Source organism: Mustela putorius, unplaced genomic scaffold (genome assembly GCF_011764305.1).
Source record: "Mustela putorius furo isolate JIRA1106 unplaced genomic scaffold, ASM1176430v1.1 tig00003859_pilon_pilon_pilon, whole genome shotgun sequence".
Lineage (NCBI taxonomy): Eukaryota > Metazoa > Chordata > Mammalia > Carnivora > Mustelidae > Mustela > Mustela putorius.
Window position 1 is genome coordinate 29,010,183 of NW_025422011.1, and position 21,445 is coordinate 29,031,627.

The 21,445-nt window shown below is 34.7% G+C and overlaps 1 protein-coding gene across 6 annotated transcripts in view; it reads right to left on the bottom strand.

The window, feature by feature from the left end:
* Positions 1 to 2,830: 2,830 nt before the first annotated feature.
* Positions 2,831 to 21,445, bottom strand: part of FAR1 (fatty acyl-CoA reductase 1) — a 93,744-nt gene continuing 75,129 nt past the window's right edge. For 5 of the 6 annotated variants that reach the window (XM_013055851.2, XM_045065781.1, XM_004752020.3 and 2 more), the window contains 7 exons: positions 20,599 to 20,643; positions 20,331 to 20,449; positions 19,112 to 19,179; positions 17,416 to 17,587; positions 12,283 to 12,412; positions 7,520 to 7,647; positions 2,831 to 5,974 (listed from right to left, as the gene is read on the bottom strand). In XM_013055851.2, coding sequence (XP_012911305.1) covers positions 5,812 to 5,974; positions 7,520 to 7,647; positions 12,283 to 12,412; positions 17,416 to 17,587; positions 19,112 to 19,179; positions 20,331 to 20,449; positions 20,599 to 20,643 — 825 coding nt within the window. In that variant the 3' untranslated portion in view covers positions 2,831 to 5,811. Of the gene's footprint in view, positions 5,975 to 7,519; positions 7,648 to 12,282; positions 12,413 to 16,931; positions 17,104 to 17,415; positions 17,588 to 19,111; positions 19,180 to 20,330; positions 20,450 to 20,598; positions 20,644 to 21,445 lie in introns of all 6 variants that reach the window. The other variant, XM_004752022.3, reaches the window with a different exon arrangement.

Consider the following 21,445-nt stretch of genomic DNA (forward strand, 5'->3'; position numbering starts at 1 on the left):
AAAACTAAGAGAATAGGGACAAAAAGCGAGACCAACCATAACTCCACCACACAAAGCCGACTTCTCAAAAATTTCGGCATTATTCTTGCCAGGCCAGACCCTTTTCCATCTATTATGTGTTCTGTGTGGTGTTTTATATACTGATTTTCAGTTCCAAGTGGCAATTTCCAGGCCTTGTCCTGGATCCTAAGACAGCACTGTGCATGGACCATGTTGATTCCTCACAAAGACAGACTGCAGAGCCCAGAGCTTCTCCACCTCCAGCAGTCGCACCAACCAACGACCTGGGGAGGCGGGGCTTGTCCAATCAGATTGCTGGTCCCACCCATTTCTGATTGAGTCTAGGATGGGTTCAGAAAGCTGCATTTCTATTTGAGGTCCCAGGAGATGCAGCATCTGCATCTAGGTCTAGGGATCCCACCTGGATAACTCAAATAACTGAAAACCAGAGACCAGTTGTTTCAATTCTCTTGTGGTTTGTATTCTCAAAAATACTTAGTAACACTGTATGAGTAGACTTTTTTTTTCTCTCTCTCAAACTGATTTCATTTAGAAAAGAAATATAATGGGTCAGTTCAAGTCCAAAGTCTATTGATAGTTAATAGGACTGTTTATGCTTCGGCCAGGGAAACTGTTTATTTTAGACCAGAAGTATTTCACAGCCTATATAGCTGATTCTAACCATGTTGAAGGCCCTCAGTTGACCTCCAACTGCCTCATTATTCCTTTATCATCTTATCCCGATAGCATCAGAATATTTCCTCACTGCTCCACACTTCCCAGGGTTTACAAATCTCTTTTCTATACCTGGAATGCACCCCCTCCCAATCAGACTTACAACCACAACTTCAATGTCATGTTTAAATGAGCTCTTCCCTGAAATACTAAGCAGTGCTTTTAGGATTTCGTCCTTCTCTTTCTTCATATGTTATATGAAAACTCTGTTTACTTTCCTATGTTAAATCACAAAATCCTAAAAGGTAGGTAGTGTGTTATACGCAGGTCTAGACCACTGAGGAGCTTGCACCGTGGTGAGTGATATGAACAGATAAATAGATAATTGCAATATAAAACACAGGATGAACACATAATAAGTTCTAAATATTCTGATAACTGCTGGGTTCCAAAATAAGAAAGCGAATAAAGACACTTAGTACAAGTGCATGTCAGACAACTTATCTGAATAGTCCAGAAACATCTGTGTTCCTACAGTGAAAGTATAGTGTGGTGAGCACTGTGTAGTGGGGCTTTGGAGCAAGACTACCTGAGTTCAAGCCTTGGCTCAGTCACTACCAGTGTAACATGGGTAAATTATTACCATCATATGCTTTTTTCACCTATAAAAACCCTATAAAAGTTGATAAACCCTCCTCAAAGAATTGCTGAAAGGCATAAATGAGCGCATATGTGAGTATTTCCTGACACAGCAAGTGCTCAACAAACGTTCACTGGTGTTATTTCTACAACACGGAAGGTGCAAGGCTGGTTTTCCTTTAAAGAAATCAAGACTCAAGTTGGGAGAAATGACAAGAACCTGTGAAAAATACAACACAAAGCAGAAAGGTGTTTAATGTTAAAAACTTGACTACTGATGAAATATACAATCTCCTAGGATGATTATTTTAAATAGGACCACACTCAACTATTTATTTAGGTTCCGATGTTTGTTTAAAAAAAAAAAAAAAAAGAGCTCTAATACTAGAATGAGTCCCATTAAAGTTTTGGACCTTACAGGTCTAAGACGATCAAATATTAGCATTTTTATATGGCTCAACCTAATACTTCCTAGTTATTCCTTTCTAGTTATTCCTTGAGAATCTCAAAGGTTCTCCATAGATTCACGCATGAGAGATAGAGAGCGAGAGTGTATTAGGTTTTCTGTACAACCAGCAGAAAATAATGGAATTCTGTGCCTAATTCAACTCCCATTATACTGGAGCATGAAAATGAAGTTATGCCAAGTTGAGAATATTAAGGTAAACATTTCAAAGAGAATAACTAGAAAAATCTCCACTCCACTGCCTCTCTTCTTGTATAAAATCATAGTTAGTGTCTATGATTTGTGACTGTCCCCCCTACCAAAAAAAGAAGAAAAAGAAAAAGAGAAAGACAGGTATAGTCTTATTCCCCTGAGTTCAGGCCCACAGTAAAGATATTGAACTCACACTTATCACTTTAAGTTTTTCTACATAAATGTATTTTAGAGCCATCAACTTGCAAAAGGAGCACGTCAAACTTAATGTTACTCAAACTTTTCTTTAATAAAGAAAAATCAAAGAAATTATTTCACAATTATGCACAACTATGCTCAATTGACAAAGACAATTAGCTTAGGAATTTTAAGAGTAACAGAAATGGAAGAGCGTACCACCAAAAGAAAAAAAGAAAGGTAAATTCATTCTATGACTAGAAAATGCTTCAAGATAAAAACATTAATTCAATAAGAAAATAGTTTTATTTCTTTTATCACAGAGACTATAAGTTTACTTACTTCTATATCAAGTTATGCAGCATACCTTCCAGTCTCTAGTTTCTCATGCAAAATTTCAGAGAGTTTTTCTCAAAGTACAGCAAATTAGTGCTAATTGTTTCAAGTTAGGGCTTAGAAGCAACCTGGAAAGCATTCTTGGAAGGCCATTTACACTCACGTGAACGAGCCCAATACCTTCTTTTTTATAATTAATCTTTATTACTAATGAGTGATTCCCCTATCCTTACTCAATAGATAAACTGCTACAAATGTACCTATAAATTAAAATGGTATCAATCAACATGGAGGACAGTAGCTGGCACCTAAATGAGATTCTGGCAGTCTCCTGGTACTGTTTTCAGAAAACAGAAAAACCACCTCATTCCAGACAATACATAAAAATACTTTAATGAAAGGTATTCATCCTGTCTGCTTCCCCTAAAATGCTTCTAAGAGACTCAACTAAGTAACATTAGAATACAAGAGATAATGAGTACCTAAAAAAAGGTAAGTAGTATACGTGAGGCCTGCTTCCTGTAATTCTAACCAAATTATCTGACAGGTAATATTTTCAGTATAGTTTTCAGAATAATTATTGTAAAAATACAATAAATACTATAATGGAAATATAGGGATTCATTTATTACTTTTTGGTTTACAAACAAGGCACCCAATAATGCTTCTATTTACTTCTTATAAAAGATTACCAATTTACATTTACAACAAAAAGCAAAAAACCCTGAACCAGCTCCTACAGACACACACACAAAAAGGGGAGAAATAAGATTTTTTTCCTCCCTGCTTCCAAGCTTTATTACTATTTTTATACCATGTTTATACCATTCTTAAGTCAAAGAACGTATTGCCATGCTGCTTTGTTGAATTTTAAAATATATTAATGTTGCCAAGTCAAACTGCAATATAGCCACAAATGATGCCACAATTGACAAATGCAGAGACTCAAGAGTGAATAGTGGGGAAAACACCAAATGTTTCACAATAAAGCTTTATCAAATGAATTAAATATTAAATTTAATTAGGTAAAATCGAGTTCATGTAGAAAATATAATCAAACGTAACTAAAAACCATGTCTAGCAAATGACACAAACAAAAATGATTTCCAAAATCTTTGAGTTAAGCTTAAAGTCTAGTTGGTAGGGATTAACAACCTATATACTCTTCATACTAATTTTAGAACTAAGTTCTAAAATGTCATATTAATTTATTAATTTATTCATTAGTTTCTTCTGACAATGGAATTCTAAACAAACACATAACATTAATGCAGTGGCCTCAGCACCCGTCCCAGCTAGCATTTCTTTATGTTGGATTACAAGAACAATGACATAGGTCAGAAGACATACCCCCGCCGTCTGTACTTCACATGCCTGTCAAAATTGTACCTGATTCTTCTGCAAGATACAAAGACAATTCATCTGATTCTAAGTGTATTTGGCAGAAGTATTCACATCATACAAACGTTATTAGCATGTTTTCAACATATTATGGAAATGTATTTGGAGTGATGGAGTACTCAATGTATAGAGCATCTAGAGTTAATTAGTGGGCCACTTTAAATTAAAGGCATCATCATTTACTCCATTTTCAGACACTGTCATGGTCTCTCACACCTTACGCAAGGTATGGTCCTGGACCAGAGACTTAGTATCATTTCAAAGAATATTTATATATTTATATACATATTTCTTTTAAAATAATGTTTATAAGTTTTACTGCAGAAAATCTGGCTTCAACATGGAAGCATTTTTCCTTTTCAAGATTACCCACCTGCATGGAAGAAGGTGGTTTCCTTTACATTTAGTTTTTTTCACAATAACAAAATAAACTTCTTACACATTGCATTTAAATTGACAGAGAAAATTAAGGTGTAAAGTTCTATGTAACTTTTTGTATTGTGAACTGACCTCATTAAACACATTTAAGATATGCTGTTGATGATTTAAATATAGTACAACTTGATCAGCTAAATTAGAACAGTTATGCTGATCAGTCTGTTAAAACAGTAAGGAGAGTTAACTACTATTAAGCTTTAAAGGGAATAATCATCATTAAAATATACATTAATTTTCTTGCTATTACTTGTTTCTATAATGCATTTCTTTCTAAAGCTAAAACTACATGCAGAAAAAATAAATGGTATCTTGAAACTCATTCAACAGTTTGCTACTTTATGTGGTATGTAAATAAAGTCCTGTATTTAATTTTATACACGTTATTTTATGCACTATTTTTCTTGAAGGAATTCCGCTCTCAAGGTCAAAAGTTTAGTATGTGTTTACACACGTGAGAACATTCTCTTAATATTATGACTACCTGCAAATACATTCTTCCATAATAAAGCACTTTCAGTTTTCATTGGAAAGACTGTACTTAGCCTTTTAAAAGTCCTGTTAATAAAATGTCTAAGGGGAAGAGAGCACAAATACGATGAATCCCTCCCCACCTGCACCGCACTTTGCCAAAGTCTTGAGAAATCCTCCAACTTCAAAACATGAACAAAACCTTATAGGACTAATTTTTATTTGGTCATAATATGGACAAGAAAAATGTATTCCTATTCTTTTTGATAGTAATAGTCTTAATGAATCCATTCTCATTTTCCTTCAAAAAATACATAGCATATATTGATATGGATTCTCAAACCTGTTTAGATCCAATAGGGTCTTTAGAATAATTATAGCCTTCTGATTATGGAAGCAACTGATTGCTTATACAAAAATGATATGCATCAGACCACTAATCAGAAAAAGGAAAGTGAGAACATGTCTTTCATATTGGAGACCACTCAATAACTTACAGAATGATGTGAAAATAGTTTTGGCTACAGTTTTAACAAAACTAAAACCTATTTCAACTGAAGAAAAAAATCAAACACTGAAGAATGAAATATCTACCAACTTACCTAAGTATTCCTGTCCAAATAAATGCTTTCCACTGCACTATATATTTGAGTTAGAAAGTCACTAAATGTTAAGGCATATTTTAATTAATATGTTCCAAAATTGCACAGTTATACTGGTCAGTGTTCCTATTTCCCCACTCCTACCCTCACCCTACCCCTTGTCCCCAGGGATCAAAATGTTAAAGTCATGGTTTTGGTGGCTATTGTAGATTTGAGCTGGCATGACCACAGTGTGTTCACTACATTTTTATAAGCATAAACATTAAAATGTTACATAAAATGTACCATACTTTACTCCACACTCTGATCTAAGATGGTTTAATGTCTTGACAAAAGGTGAGATGACTTAAGTACATTTTACATTTTGTGCATTCAGACCACCATATGCATAGATGTTCTAATGCTAAATTCTTGTCTTCAGTATCTCATAGTGCTGGACGCTCGGAAGTATGACAGAAACTTGTAACACAGACTAACCACAAAGTACCAGATGTTTCTTGCCATTTGTGATCTTGCAATAAAAATGCGCCAAATCAGGATCACAAGGATAGTATTGAAACCATACCGTATATTTCTCAACCTGGAAAGCAAATCAAGAGACATATCAGACAATGTTTTCTAGAATAAAATATTGTTGCATGGCAGATTACTCGATGCTCAGTTTTCAAATCCATTATTAATTTGAAACCTATTTAAAAATTAATTAGAAGCCCTTAAGTTAGAAAGTTAGCGAAAGTCAGACCTGACCATGTAGTCCATCAAATGCAGTACCTCTATTAACAATGAATAACACAAAGGTTTTTTAAAACAGTATATCTGGGATGCAAATTATTCATTCAACAAGTATATCTGGACATCTTTCTATGTGACCAGTACTAAGTATATTGTAGGTAAAACAGATATGCCCCTGTACTTCTGGAGCTTTCCATCTAATCTAAAAAGATTTGCTCATTATATACATCAGCTTCTAGATAAAATAGACATTTTAAACATCTTTAACAACTTCCAAGTTGTCAGACAAGTGAACTTCTTTAGTTATAGGTAGGTGACAGTCACATGATCAAAAGCCAACTGGACAAATCCTCATCCATGAATGAACCATGGCACTAGTCTACAGAGGAGAAACTTCCCATTCTCAAAGAGTAATCTTAATGTTACTGTGCTCATGTTTCAAAACACTTTTTTATAATTTTAATGGTGTTAGAAAAGAACACAAACATTCAGGTATGTAACAGTGCTACATAAATTCCATTAACTTCAAGGCATTCCAAGATAGGACTACAATATACATGGATATAAAAAACAAGACCTTTGAATTAAGAGTCAAAGATTAGCATTCCAGTTTCCTCTGCCACCTAACACAAATGACCTAGGCAAACACTACTTTCCTAAGCTTCACTTTCCTCAGCCATGCAACGAATTGTCCTGCAGAGCCCATACAAGTTGGAGGTAAAGGAAGAATGATTTGAAGGTCTTAAAAACTATTATAAAAATTGTATTACAAAAACACTACAAATGAAAAGAGGTTACTATTGAAATTAACTGCATCTCTGAATTATGGGACAGCAATGATTTTTCCTGTGTCGTCTGAAGTTTTAGAACAATAAGTACATATTATGTTTATAATGAGACTAAAGGAATAATTACAACTCTGGTTTTATAAATAAAGAAAAATCTATTCTGAATGATGTATTATTTTATCTCTTTTTCCCTTCCAAAGATGTATTTGACTAGGGAAAAAAAAAAATCCAAACCAACGAAAACCCCTTCAAACAAATTACCTCTAGCTTGTTTTCTTAAATTACCTCTAGTTTAAAATACATCTTTATTTTCTCCTAATATATTTACTTCTTCAGTAGCAATATAAGGAAAGATTATACTGATTTTCAAAACTAAATTTCACCTGAAATTAGTGCTTAGGAACAGTATAAATTGACAGTAAGTTTCAATAATCATGAGCTAAATTAAAACTCCCATAGTTTCAGTCGAAAGGTAAGCACTTTTCCTAAATGCAATATATTACACTAGCAGTATCTTTCATTCAATATACCAGCTTACAAAAAAATTTTTTTGTAATGTTTCATAAGAAAGACAAGCTGAAATCAAGCTGATGTAAAAAACTTACTTGTTCAAATGTTTTCTAGCTGCAGGGAGGCCAGACATTTCTTCATTTAGTACATATTTTTTAGTTCCCATGCAGTAGTTCTCTATATATTCTGCCCAATGTAACTGCCGTACATCAATATTAAAGGTCTACAGAAACAAACAAAAAAAAAACCCCTACTGGTTAATTTCTTGAATAATTTTTTCATAACTAGTCAAAAATTCACATTTTAAAAAAATTTTTTTAAAGACTTATTTATTTTAGAGAGAGGCATATAGAGAGGGACAGAGAGAGCGAGCGAGAGAGAGAACCCAAGTGGATTCCCCGCTGAGCACAGAGCCCTGACACAAGGCTTGATCTCAGGACGCATGAGATCCATGATCTGGGCTGAAATCAGTGGTCAGAAGCATAATCAACTGAGCCATTCAGGTGTTCCAAATTCATACTTTTTCAAAAGCTAATTGACCATGACAAGATTACAAAATGTTTATATTAACTTTTAAAATCTTACTGCTATTCACAAAGAAATTCTTATCCCTATTTTATATCTTCCACTAAACACAGAAACATTTCAGAAGATAATCTAAAAACTCATGTCAGCATTTAAAGAGAAGTATATGAAGTGTAAGAAGAAAGAAACCTGTACCATTAAAAAAAAAAAAGGTAAAATTCCATTGTCCAAATAATCTGTTTTACTCACCACTTTACACATGTATTAATACATTTATTTCCAGTTTCTTTTATCTAAGTAACTTAGATTACTCTTCTTTAACACCAGTAACTCTTCTTTAACACCCTGCATACCACTCAGACTACTTTTCCTATAGAACCGTGATGACATCAAGAGAAAGAGTATATTGTGAAAACTGTCTTAGGAGTTTAGGTAACATCCATTTAATAAAAAGGATGAACAAACCTAGAAAAGAAAACTTTACAAAAATGCTACTTCATGACCGAATAAGAGGGCTGTGTACTACTCAGTGCTTCTCCATACAGAATCAGATTACTTTTTTTGGATTAATAAACAGATTATTCAGTATTTACCATCACTTATCTGAAAATATCAAGTTGTAGACCAAAAAAAAAGCTACCATAAATAAACTATTAAAGTAACATTGCACTAAAATGGAGATTTGACTTCAGATATTATGAGAAGTCATTACATATGTGTAATTGGATCCTCACAGGAAAAGTGAAAAAGAGTGGAACAGAAGTACTATCCGAGAAGACAACAGTCAGAAATTTCCCCAAAACAACGATACATAAGCCAAAGACTCAAAACACACACACACCACATACACACATGTATCTAAGCACATGAGAGCAACTGTTGAAAATCAAAGATGAAAATTTCAAAGACAACAGAAAAAGGTGTTAATGGATTATCTCCAAAGACACAAGTATTAAACCTGATAGTGACTTCTCAAAAGAAGCAATGGAAGGCAAAAGCCTGAGAGGATGTCTTCCAGAGCTCGAAGAAAACTGTTACCATACAATTCTATACCAGTATAAATATCTTTGACAAATAAAGATGTTTCCAGAAGAATAAAAACTGAGACCATGTGACATGAGCAGATGACTCACACCAGAGAAAATACACTAAAGGGTATTCTTTATGCAGAATGCATATGATTCCAGATTGAAGTCTATAGATGGAAGAAGAAATGAAGAGCAATGATGCTGATAAATCTATGAGAATACTTACTGCACAGACTGCAGTAAGAATAATGATTGTGAGACCTATAACGCACATGCAGAATTAAAATACGTATTGGTCTCTGCACTATCCATAAAAGGGCAGTAGTACCAGTATCATATTAGTCCTTGATAAAGTAAGGAAGGCTGCTGTAATCTCTAGAGTAATCCACCAATACAACTAATATACTTCTATGTAACTGATACAGATGGGAAAATAGAAAACTGTAAAAAATAACCTCAAAGAAAGAAAAAAGAAAGAACTTAAAATAACACAAATAGAAAGCACTAAGAGTTAGATTTAAATCAAATATTATCAGAAATTACATTATGGATTAAGTTTTCCAAGTAAGGGTCCAAAATTGTCAGACTGAAAATAAACCTCTATTCTGCTTATAAGAGAAATATCTAAAAGATAAAGATACAGAAAAGTTGAAAATACAAGGTGAGAGAAAGATATACCTTTGTACCAACAACGTATGAGAGCTCCCACTGGCCAGAGACTTTCCAGAAGTATTGCTGGCAAGGCCTGCATTTTTGCAAACTGTTAAGTAGTAAATATCTCAGTCTAGTTTCAATTTACATTTCCATTTTTATGAGTGAGGATGAGTATATTTTTGAATGGTTAAGAATCATTTGCATTTATTTGCTGTGAACTGTTCATCTCTAGCCCATTTTCAGCAGGATTATTGATAACTTTTGCCATTCCTACACAAAACTTTTTATGTAATATGAAGTGCATAGTAACATTACGTTAAGATACCACTATACACCCACCAAAGTGGCTAAAATTAAAAACTAAGATGAAAAGGCCAACTGTTCAGAGGATATATATTAACAGGAACTCTCATAAATTGCCACTTAAAATGTAAATTGGTGCAACTACTTTGGAAAACTGTATAGCATTATCAGCTACATTGAGCATACAAATATGCTTTGACTTAGCTACTATTCTATTTCTAGAATATATCCTGTAACAAATATGTGCACATGGTTCAAAGAATTATTCCTAATAGCCACAAACAAAGAAAAAATACTGTATGGTAACATTTGCCCAAAGCCAACAATGCGTAGAACTACCATTTAGTGTTAGAATTCAAGATAGTTGTTACTTTTGGGAGAAAGTGATTACGAGGGGCCACGAGGGGATCTTCTGGGGATAATAATGTTCTATTTCTTCACCTGGGTGCTCACTTTCTGAAAATCCACTGGGCAGCATGTGTTGTGCACTGGGATGGGGGGAGGGAAGATGGGAAGGGAGAAAATAAGGATCAGGAGAAGCCACAAATCTTCTCACCTGAGATTATCTGCAGGACCCTGATACCTTACACCTTCTGCTTTGAAGGCTGTAAGCAAGGAGGAAGACTGGCTTATAAAGCCTATGGCCCAATAAGTTAAGGAGTCTTATGGAACACTTCGGCAAAAAGATAAAAACCCCAAAGCTGTAGCCTCAGAGCAAAGGCAAGAAAAAAAAGTAAACCCACCACACACAGATGTGGACAGAAAAACTGCACTCTTGATGCCTTTGTCATGCACAACCAGTACAATGAGACTAAATCTTCATTATCTGATATGGTAGCCACCACAAGCCACACACATCTCTGGGAATTTAAAAGTGGTCTGAACTGAGATGTGCCGGAGAGTATAAAATGCACACTGGGTTTCAAAGGCTCAATATAAAAAAATTGAAAGTATAATAGCCTTTAAATAGTTCTTTAAATTTTAAGTAATTTTTAAGTTTTTGTTTAAATTACATGATACAGGCACCTGGGTGGCTCAGTGGGTTAACTAGCTGCCTTCGGTTCAGGTCATGATCTCAGGGTCCTGGGATCAAGTCCCACATCGGGCTCTCTGCTCAGCGAGGAAGCCTGCTTCCCCTTCTCTCTGCCTGCCTCTCTGCCTACTTGCGATGTCTCTCTGTCAAATAAATAAATAAAATCTAATAAATAAATAAATAAATAGATAGATAAATAGATTGCATGATACTATTTTGGATATATTAAATAAAACATTAACATTTTTAAGGAAAGAAGTAGAACGAGAAAGGAAGTTGCAACTGGGAAGGTAAAAAACAAAATCTCCTTTGAGAAACTGCAATCATGAACCAGCCTACTGAAGGCCCATATTCACCTGAGTTGTGCTAAAAACTTCATCAGATATTTCAAAGGGGTCCGGACCCGTTAATGTCACCTGGCTAGTTAACACGAACAGTCCCTAGGCTTCTGGCAGAAGCAAGGGCAAATCCTTTTTGGTAAACTGCAATTTCAACACAGGCTCCAAAAAATTCCCACAGAAATCCTCAAAGAATGTGAATTTATAGTCAAACAGTAAGGAACAAGAAACAAGGTGCCATGAGTGAGACCTAGCTTAAAGGGCAGATGAAGTGGCTAATGCTAAGCTGCACAGCTTTTAGGAGTATGGATTATCAGAAATAGAATTTAAATCAATTATATCTACCATGTGTCAAAAAAATTCTAAAGATTATTTAAGAAATGTAAGATTTGAAAGATACACCAAACCCCTAAAAATGAAATTACCTGAAATCAAAAATTCAGTGGGATGGCTCAGGCACAGCTAAAGGACTGCCAGAGAACTTTAATTAGACTTTGTTAGGTATTCATGTTAAAAAATCTAAGGTAACCTCAAAAAAACACACACATGAAGAGTTTAAGTCTCAAACTAACAGAGGACAAAACAAGGAGTGGTAAGAAATGTAAGAATATATGAGTAAACAATTTTGGAGATGACTTTTTTTCCTTGAAATTTGAAAAAAACAAAGTGAAGGAAAAATGCATAAAGTCCAAGTTTTCTATAAATTTGACTAAAGGGCAAAAAAGAATCAACGTTTCAATCATACTTTGGAAGCACCTCTGCCACTCGCGAATACTTACACTATAAATTTTAAGATCAAGCAATTTTATTTTACCGCCACCAAATACAACTGAAGCTTTAATGAGACACTATAAATAGGTCAAATGTCTTTCTTGTTGCATACTGATTGTGGAAAATATCCAATTATTTCTCAGGTTGCTAATGGTTCTCCAATTAGTATACTACATATTTTCTAATATGGAACAGAAAATACTTGCCTTTTTATCTTCAGGGTTTAGTTGATTCATCAACATATTGACATTGTCAGTATTCCAAACCCAAGAATTACTTGTGAAATATTCAAGAAACACCATAGCTTTATGAAGACGAGTTATTGTTTTCATCATCCTGCATTGTAAGAAAAATGGGCAGATTCATAATTTGCATAGATTAGAAAAATCTCACTACCACCCAGGGTACCAGTTTCTATACTGATATAGAAACAGTAAAATTATAATACATAATTCAGTAAGCATACCAAATTACCAGAGAGTAAGAATATTTCTGTATCTTTAAAGAACATTTTATAAATCCAATATGGAAAAAAATTTTTAGCAGCAGCAAATGAATTTAATGCTGCTTAAGGAAAGTTCTGTTGATATATGAAATTAATTTTCAAAGGAAATACAATACTTTGAGGCCAAATTTTCTACTATAATCCTAAGCAAATAAATGGATTCAATTGGTATTCCCTTGCTCTTTGTTTTTCAGTCACATTTTAGTTCAGCTACAATTACTAAGATTTCCTGTGAATTCATAACATATGGTGTTACATTATATGCTCAACTCTTTAGCATCATGGAGGCCAAGTATACAGAAATATTTGCCATTTAATCAACTCTCTCCACATATATCTTTTAAAGTAATTTTCTCTTTAACACAGAAAGGTACCACTCTTGGTTGTCTGAATGTGCTGTGAAATCAATGACTCCAGCTTGAAACTTTCTGAGATAGATATTCAAGATATTCAATTAACACCCCAGACCCCATCATCCATCCTTATAGAAATAAGAAAGTTTGGTATTTGTTATTTGTTCTTTTTTAAAAAGGACAAGGGGCCTTAATTTTTAAATCTATCATTTTATAATGTCATGGCTCACTGTAAGTCATTGATATCATAACACTAACCAGAGTAGTAATATCTATATATAAAAATTACCTATGATAAGTAGGAAAAGGGAAGAAAGAACTTTCTGAAACAAAACACACACCCAAAATTCCTGGCCTCTGATAAACAGAAAAATAATTTGTGGAAAAATAGTTTAAAAGAATTCTATTTATGTATTTCCACAATAAGGATTAGCATTTACACAGTTTAGAAAGTCCCCCAATCAGGGGTTTTAGAAATGAGGAAAATGGGAGAAAATTAGAACATCAGAAATGGGGAAAAGTCAAAGCAGTAATATTAGCTCACCAATTCTGAGGACACATTCAATACGTTTAGAAAGAAATCCTGAATCCAGAATACTACAAGAAAATGAGGCAACATGGACTATGCAAAGAAAAACTGTGGTTCATGCAAGAAAATAATCTCAAAATAAAACTTCTGTCAAACATGAGAAGAATGATGGAGCACTGAAGCTGTATTTGGACAGGAATAGTTCAGACACATAGAAAGCACATGGGGGCGGGGGGAACCAAGACATGCTCCTTTTAGAAAAGAGATTAGACCATTTTCTTCCTATTACAAAAACAAAAAAGATATAACAGGTCTGTAATTAAATCAATATCTTCTATTACAACCAGTATAGTACACTTGAATTACAACATACATGTATTCGCTTAACATCATTTTCCAACATACATCTTAACAAGTTCCTCTTCCTAATTTCTTTTTCACTGACAATTCTCATCTTCAGAATCTTATCTTCAGATTCACTCAAGTAACAGAATTACCCTGCAACCAATCACTGATTCAGGCATTCAAAAATATAAAAAATTGGGAGGGAAAAAAGGAAATCTGAAAAGCCACATCCAGGTGACCTTCACAGAATATTTATCAAGCTATAAAAGTATCAGATTGAATATTATGGAGATTTAAAAAACTTCAAATTTTGCATAATCACTCTTTCGTTCAAATGCCCTATGAGCAGATCCCCCCTGAGACCACATGACTATGTATGTTCTGAGTATGTATTTATTCTTTATTATGGGAACCTGCAAAAAAATCATCACAATCCTTTAGAGTAGGGCAAGATCTGGCCCAGAATTCTCAACCTCAACACTACAGACATTCTGAGCCAAATACTTCTTTGTGGTGGCAGGGCGAGTGGGTGCTATCTTATACTTGTAAGATGTTCAGCACCCCGGCTCTATCCATTAGATGCTAGCAGCATAACCTTCCCCAGTTGTAGTAACTAAAAACATCCCCGAATACTTTCAAATGTTCCTTGATGGAGGCCAAAACTGTCCTCCACTAACAACCAGAAAGATAAAAAATATCAGATTCAGAGAAGTTAAGCTAGAAAGAATGAGGCTAAATAACTGGACTATGGAACCATTTTTCTAATGTCATTTTTAAGAGTGATGAACTATCTACTGTACTCCAAGAGTAAGAGTCAATAATTTACACTGCCTCCACTTGTAATAATAGCACACATCCTAGTCCCCAATGACTGTTACCCAGGATTCCTTATGACACATGTTTGAGTGGCACTTTTTATCATTATGTCAAGAAACAGAGGAAGTTGGATTTTTATCTAGCTGACACACAGAATGTAAATGTATAAAGTGGACACCACGAATGACACAATTAACATTACTTTAATGTAGAAGGAGGCATTATATTAAGGCTCCAATATAAGATATAAAGCCCAGTACCTTGTTCAGTAAATATCTGAACAAATTAAAGAATATAAATGATAAGACTTTGTAATTAACATTAATAAAACTGCCTAAATAAAAAACCTTTCTGGCTCTTGTTGCCTACACTTGCAAAACCACTCCTAAAAAGCCTCAACTATAATTGCGCCAGATTCAGTTGACCTAATGGTGGCTTCAAGCAGGTGCCAGAAAGGTCCTGGTTGGGGGAAAGAGTAAGTGTATTTTCCATGGGGGAGGAGTAAGAACTGTTGTGGCCAGAAGGCTGACTAGAGCCAATTGCACTTTCCAAAATGGCTTCAACAATACCTTTCAACTAACTTGCTCAAGTTTTACATGATCTTGAACATTCTCTACATTCCCTTTCCTTGAATTTTGGAGGACTTGTGTGACTTGCATGTGACTCAAAGAATGAGGTGGCAGTAGTGCTGCATGGTTTCTATGGATAGGTCAGGAGGTGCACACAGCTTCCACTTGCCTGCTCTAAGACCTCTCCTTGAAGCCTTCAGTCACTGGGTAAGCAGTTCATTTCCCCTAAGGCTACCACTAGGCCTTGAAAAGAGACTATAGGAGGAGATCCTGACACTTCATGAAGAGACAGCGACACAAGGTGTTTCCACTGCATGCCCCCCTTTCAACTCCATCACAACAAAGACCCCAAGCCCCCCTTTCAACTCCATCACAACAAAGACCCCAAGCCAAAACCGCCAAGCTGATTCCTCCTGAAGTCCTGATCCTGAGAGAAACAATAAACTGAAAAAATAATAATAAAGTAATTTCTGCTTTTCTAAGAGCCACTAAGTTGGAGATAATTTGTTATATAGCAACACCTACTATAAATTATTCAATAAACTTTGGCTATTTGTTCATTAAGTTTATTAAGCCCTCCTTTCTATATAAGGCTTTGTGATACTGTTTATTCTCTTTTCCTTTTTTGACCTAGTTTTGACTTTTCAGTTCTAATATGTAACAACCTTATTAGTATCAGGAAAGCATGTAATGCCATCACTCACAAATTTACATTTGCTTTTTAGCATGGAAGATACTGCCCATCATAAATACTCCATTTTGCAGATCTCTCCAAAAAACTTGAAACTAATTTTGATAAACTTTGGATCTTTTTTCCATTAAGTATTCTTTACCTAAACTAAAGTTGTTCAATTTGACACCTCTCCCGTGTTTCAGTATTTAACACATTGGGTTAGGAACATAATGGACAACTGAATCCACAGAAAATCCCTGTAAGAAACTCAGATCCTGATACACTATAACTGGCAGATACCTCACTTTTATTTTTTGAACAATTGATGGAAGTTCTGGAATCAGCATCTTCTTTATATATTAATACTCAAATCCTGAACTCTCCAATCAAAGGTTCCACTGTAATGCCAATGTAGTTAAAAAAATAAATATATTTATGGTACATTGCACTATAATTCTGGTAAAGACAGTAGGAGGACTTTAAGTTTGTGGCGTTTCAATAAGGAAGAAAAAAGAATGAAAGGATATATAACAACCATAAGAAAATGGAAAGCTTCCCACTTGTTAACTTTTGTTTTAAACTATGACATTCTCAACCTGGAAAATTAGTCAAAAATGTAATTACTGTATTATAAGCTGAATGGGCAGCTGAGATATTTCAGACCATTAATTTTCTAGAAGCATTCTATGTTTTTCCACATATAACTGCACAATCCACTCATAGCAAACATTTTACCCTCAATCCCCTATAGACTCACCTCTAAGTTTTTAAGGTGGGGGAGAGGGGCTCAATTTCAGCTTATAATAACAATGACAACCTCGATGCTGGACATTTCCTCTAATATGGGATTTTGGAGGATCAACTCCCCAATAAGAATGAGATCCACAATTAGCCTCCCCAAATATCCTCAATTTCTAAGAAATGTCCTAGCATCCTGATTGTGATTGTGATTAATTGGGTTAGTAATTCTAAAGGTAAAGCTCATGCTAGCGGACTTCTTTGTCTCTCCAGCAAGCTTCCACCACCTTACCAATACATAGGTGTATTTACTGCTATTCTTCTTACCACGGTTTCTGACCTGTCAACCTGAGTGCAAGATCGAGCAATAATGCAGGCACTGTATGTCTGACACCCTTCCAATAATGAAGCAATAAGTTGTTGGAATACAACTTAATATTGGGGCGCCTGAACACTTGGTTTAAAGGATTCATCTTGAAGGAATGATTTAGATAATATCCTGTAGGAAAAATAAGCGTCAGAGCATTTTGAATGTTATTTGTTATTCAGAAAATATACCTAAAGTCAGACCTAGAATTCAGCACACGACAATAATTTATCATCCGAACTTCAAAATAAATCAGAGTAAGTGACAACACTACCTTTGCTTTTCTGACAAAGTCTTAATTTCAAGAGTCTTCTCATTCACAAAAGGCCATTAAGCCTTATCATAAGCATAAACAAATACAGAGTTAATGAATATGCATTTTAGTGTAAGCATGGGTTGTTTAACAGTCAGAGGAACAGATAAGACAGAGCTAGTCACCATTACCTTGGGCTTCTTCCAGTCATCCTGAGGTAGATATCATACAGGAATGCTGGGGCCTTATGGCTTACAGCAATCCAGTAATGATATAAAAGGTGATTGGAGGTTAGATTTACATTGGGCCGTCTGAAGGCCTGTTCGAGAGGATTCCTCTTGAAAGTGGAAATTACATGGTATTCTGAGGAAGAAAAGTTGTGTAACAGCTTTGATAATAACCATGTAATGAAGTTTTGAAAAAAAATCATGTTTTTACAAAGCAAAATATTTTACCAAAGATGTCAGAGTTCGCTCAATTAAAAAACAAACTTTTCTACTCTCGATAGTAGCTAAGAGAATATGGGTATTAGACTGCTGAACTCGAGTGGTTTTAGAACTGTCACTATGAATTTTAATTAGATAAATGAATTTTTGCTACAATTCACTCTTAAAAATCCTTTTAATGTTTTACCGATGTCATTTTACAATGTCACTTTCTATAATTCACCTCTCACGATAGCTTCTTTCTTTCTGTTCCTCTTTCCAGATTCTTATTACTGTATACTTACTTAAAAAAGAAAAGGAAAATCATCATCCTTTGCTTATAAATAATTAAGCTGCACAATGCTCAAATTAACATACATCAACAAGCTTAAAACAACCCAAAATTAATTTCTGCTGTAATTTATTTAGATAATACAATATCAACAAAATCAAACCTATTAGCTATGTTAATACTTCAATGAAAACATATATTGAGAAATTCACTTAAAAATAATGCTCAACTTGATTTTTACTAAACTTTACAACACAATGGGAGACTACAAAAACCTAACTCATTTCAGTGTTTCAAAATCCTTAGAAAAATACTATTTAAATAACTATCAAAAAATTTAAATCACCCTAGACTGGATGGTTTTCTTATAAGGGCCAATCTTTAAACTGAAATAAAAATGGCACAGAAAAACCCCAGGACAAATGACATATTTACTTTAAAATCAAAACTGTTCTGTAAGGGCAACAAAAATTGTCCAATGAGAGGTAAAATAAGACCCTTACTAAATCAATGGCATCAATATCTCTTACTTTAAAGTTTGAAAACATAAACAACTTAAAAATTATTCAATTTCAGTAGGCTTTATGTTCTATTAAGCCTACTTTAGAACAGGCAATATAGCACAAACACATATTCCTGCTAATTTGTGAATTTCAATAAATTAGTAAATGTAATAGAGAATACTCTGGCAAATCATATCCTACTTGCTGACTCCTTAATTTAATACTCTTGGGGTAGTTGGCTACGTAGGAAGCCAGGAGCTAGTTGGCTCCTGTGATAAAACAACTCTTAGAGCTGGAAGTCATACTGCCTATGGATAGACAACATCAGGACTCAAAGTACCCACGAGGGACGGAAAAAACCACTGTTTCCTTGCCAGGGGCATTTGTCTGTGAGGGATGCTGCAGATGGCAGCAAGAAAACAGTAACAGTCAGAAAAGGGTGGGCCAAGGAGGGAATATACTGCAGGATATTTTTTAATTTATGGAACACTACTAAGGACCACAAAGCAGTATAGGTATAGATACTCTAACATGGCAATTAAAATAAAAATAAATTGGTAACTCAGTGGCTTTTTAATGCTTTGTGGGTATATTCTAACATAAAAACTCAGCGAATATTTTAAATAAAGATTTACTCTAACATTCAAAAACACAGGTAAAATCATACCAACTTCACCCCAGTGGAAAGGATTAGTGCTGCCTGTTGTGCAATTATACACCATGATGTTTCTTGGTCTGCAAAGACAAAGATCAAAGCAATGAAACATAAAAAGAGGCCAAACTTACCCAATCTGAATCTTATATAATATTCAAATAGGAAGAAATAAGGATAATGGGTACCTTTTCTACACTGATTATTTCAAAAACCATCCTTAAACAATTAATCTTTGTGTCTGAAGGACTATTTACAACCACCCTTCCCCCCACCAAAAAAATTATTATAAAATAATTCAGTATTTTTCTCTTCTCATATTTTTCTTCCTTATAATAGCAGCAGTATCTGTTTTTAAATGTAAGGAAAACAAAAATGACAAACAACCTCAGCTCTTCCTATCTCCTTCGCATTCCCAGAGGTTTTAGTTTAAAACTTACGGACTGAGTTCCCTTTTACCAGAAACAATATACTCGTATGATCATATCCCTCCTTTTTTAGGATATAAAATTCTGATTTAAAAAATAAGGGCAGTTTATGGACTAGAGAAAAAAATGTTGAAAAGCTTAAAATTTAAGAGTTACCTGTAAATGATACTACTCCCTTTTAAAGAGACCTGAGTTACTTAAATTTGCTCTAGTGGGGCAAATGGGTGGCTCAGTCAGCTACGTGTCTACCTTCAGCTCAGGTCATGATCCCAGGGTCCTGGGATCAAGCCCCATATCAGGCTCCCTGCTCAATGGGGGGGTTTCCTCCCGCCCCCCCCGGCCCCTCCTCCCTGCTTGTGGGCTCTCTGTCTCTCAAACAAACAAACAAATAAATAGATAAACTTTAAAGTTGCTCTAGTATGCCATGTTTGATATATGTAAGCCATTCTCTGAGAATTTCAGGTTTTTATATGACTATACCAAGTTTTACTTTGGATTGTAAAAGCCCTGGGGGGTTCGCAGGGTTTTGGGTTTTTCTCATTCTTAATCCCAAATGAACTTGTCTATCCTAAAGATAGTATATGGAAATTAATGTTAATTCTTAATGACAACTGATGGGACTACTTGCTATAATACTCCCTATGATTAAATCAATTCCTGCAACTGATAATACCTGGAAGTGATAATACCTGTACCTACTGATATGGAAATTACCAGTACTGAGGGACTAATAACATTAGCCATTAACTCCGTTTTCCCTTCACAGTTACTATGTATTTAACAAGCGACATTGTCACCTCATATACCTATTAACTCCGGAATACCAGGCTGCCGCAAGACTCGTGTTGACAACTACATCTACAGGAACAAGATCTGCAAGGGCATTGTTGGAGGCACGCATTGTTCGAAGAATTCCTTTCCCTGCCTTTGTTGAAATTAAAAACAACACCTTAAGATTTATAAGCCAGAGAGCATCCATACATACATACATACACACACACACACACACGCACGCACGCACACAGAAAACAGAAAAATATGCAGAATGTTAAGTAAGTCATAAGTTTTACTTACCGCAATAAAGAGACCACTTGGTCCATTAAAGTTATCAATCCATCCCTAATACAAAAATTAAAAATAGGGGGAGCTTAGAAATACTATAGAGATTTATTATTTGAAATATATAACCCCATGTATATACTTAGTTGTCTTCTAAAAACTAAAAAAGACAGCATTCAGATCAGAGTATTTCTCTCCTTCTATAACAGAAGCAGTGTTCTCCTGATACTGCAAATGGTGAAATTAAGTCATTTTCAAAGGGTTATCTACTCTTCCATTAACTCACTACAAAGAGAATTCAATAAAAAGGATTTTATATCTGTCAAATATTTTAGCTAAATTACACCTACTCAACTTTGATTTTGTTCTATTTACTGAAGCAGCATCCTGAGATTAGGCGAAAATGGGAAATCCTCCTCAAAATTACTGAATAAAACAGAGGAAAAGACAACACTGTCAAAACAACAAAAGAGGGAGCCTGGGTGGCTCAGTGGGTTAAGCCGCTGCCTTCGGCTCGGGTCATGATCTCAGGGTCCTGGGATCGAGTCCCGCATCGGGCTCTCTGCTCAGCAGGGAGCCTGCTTCCTCCTCCCTCTCTCTCTCTGCCTGCCTCTCCATCTACTTGTGATTTCTCTCTGTCAAATAAATAAATAAAAAATCTTAAAAAAAAAAAAAAAAAAAGATTAAAAAAAAAAAAAAAAAACAACAAAAGAGATGCTCTTACTTACTATCATTACAGAGACCTAGGTGTTTTGTACATCAATTTATCTCTTAGTTTTTATCTATTTTCTCTTATTCCAGGGATTCACCAATACCATTAATAGCCTGCTTTTCTATAGCAAATTATCATAGAAATCTCTTA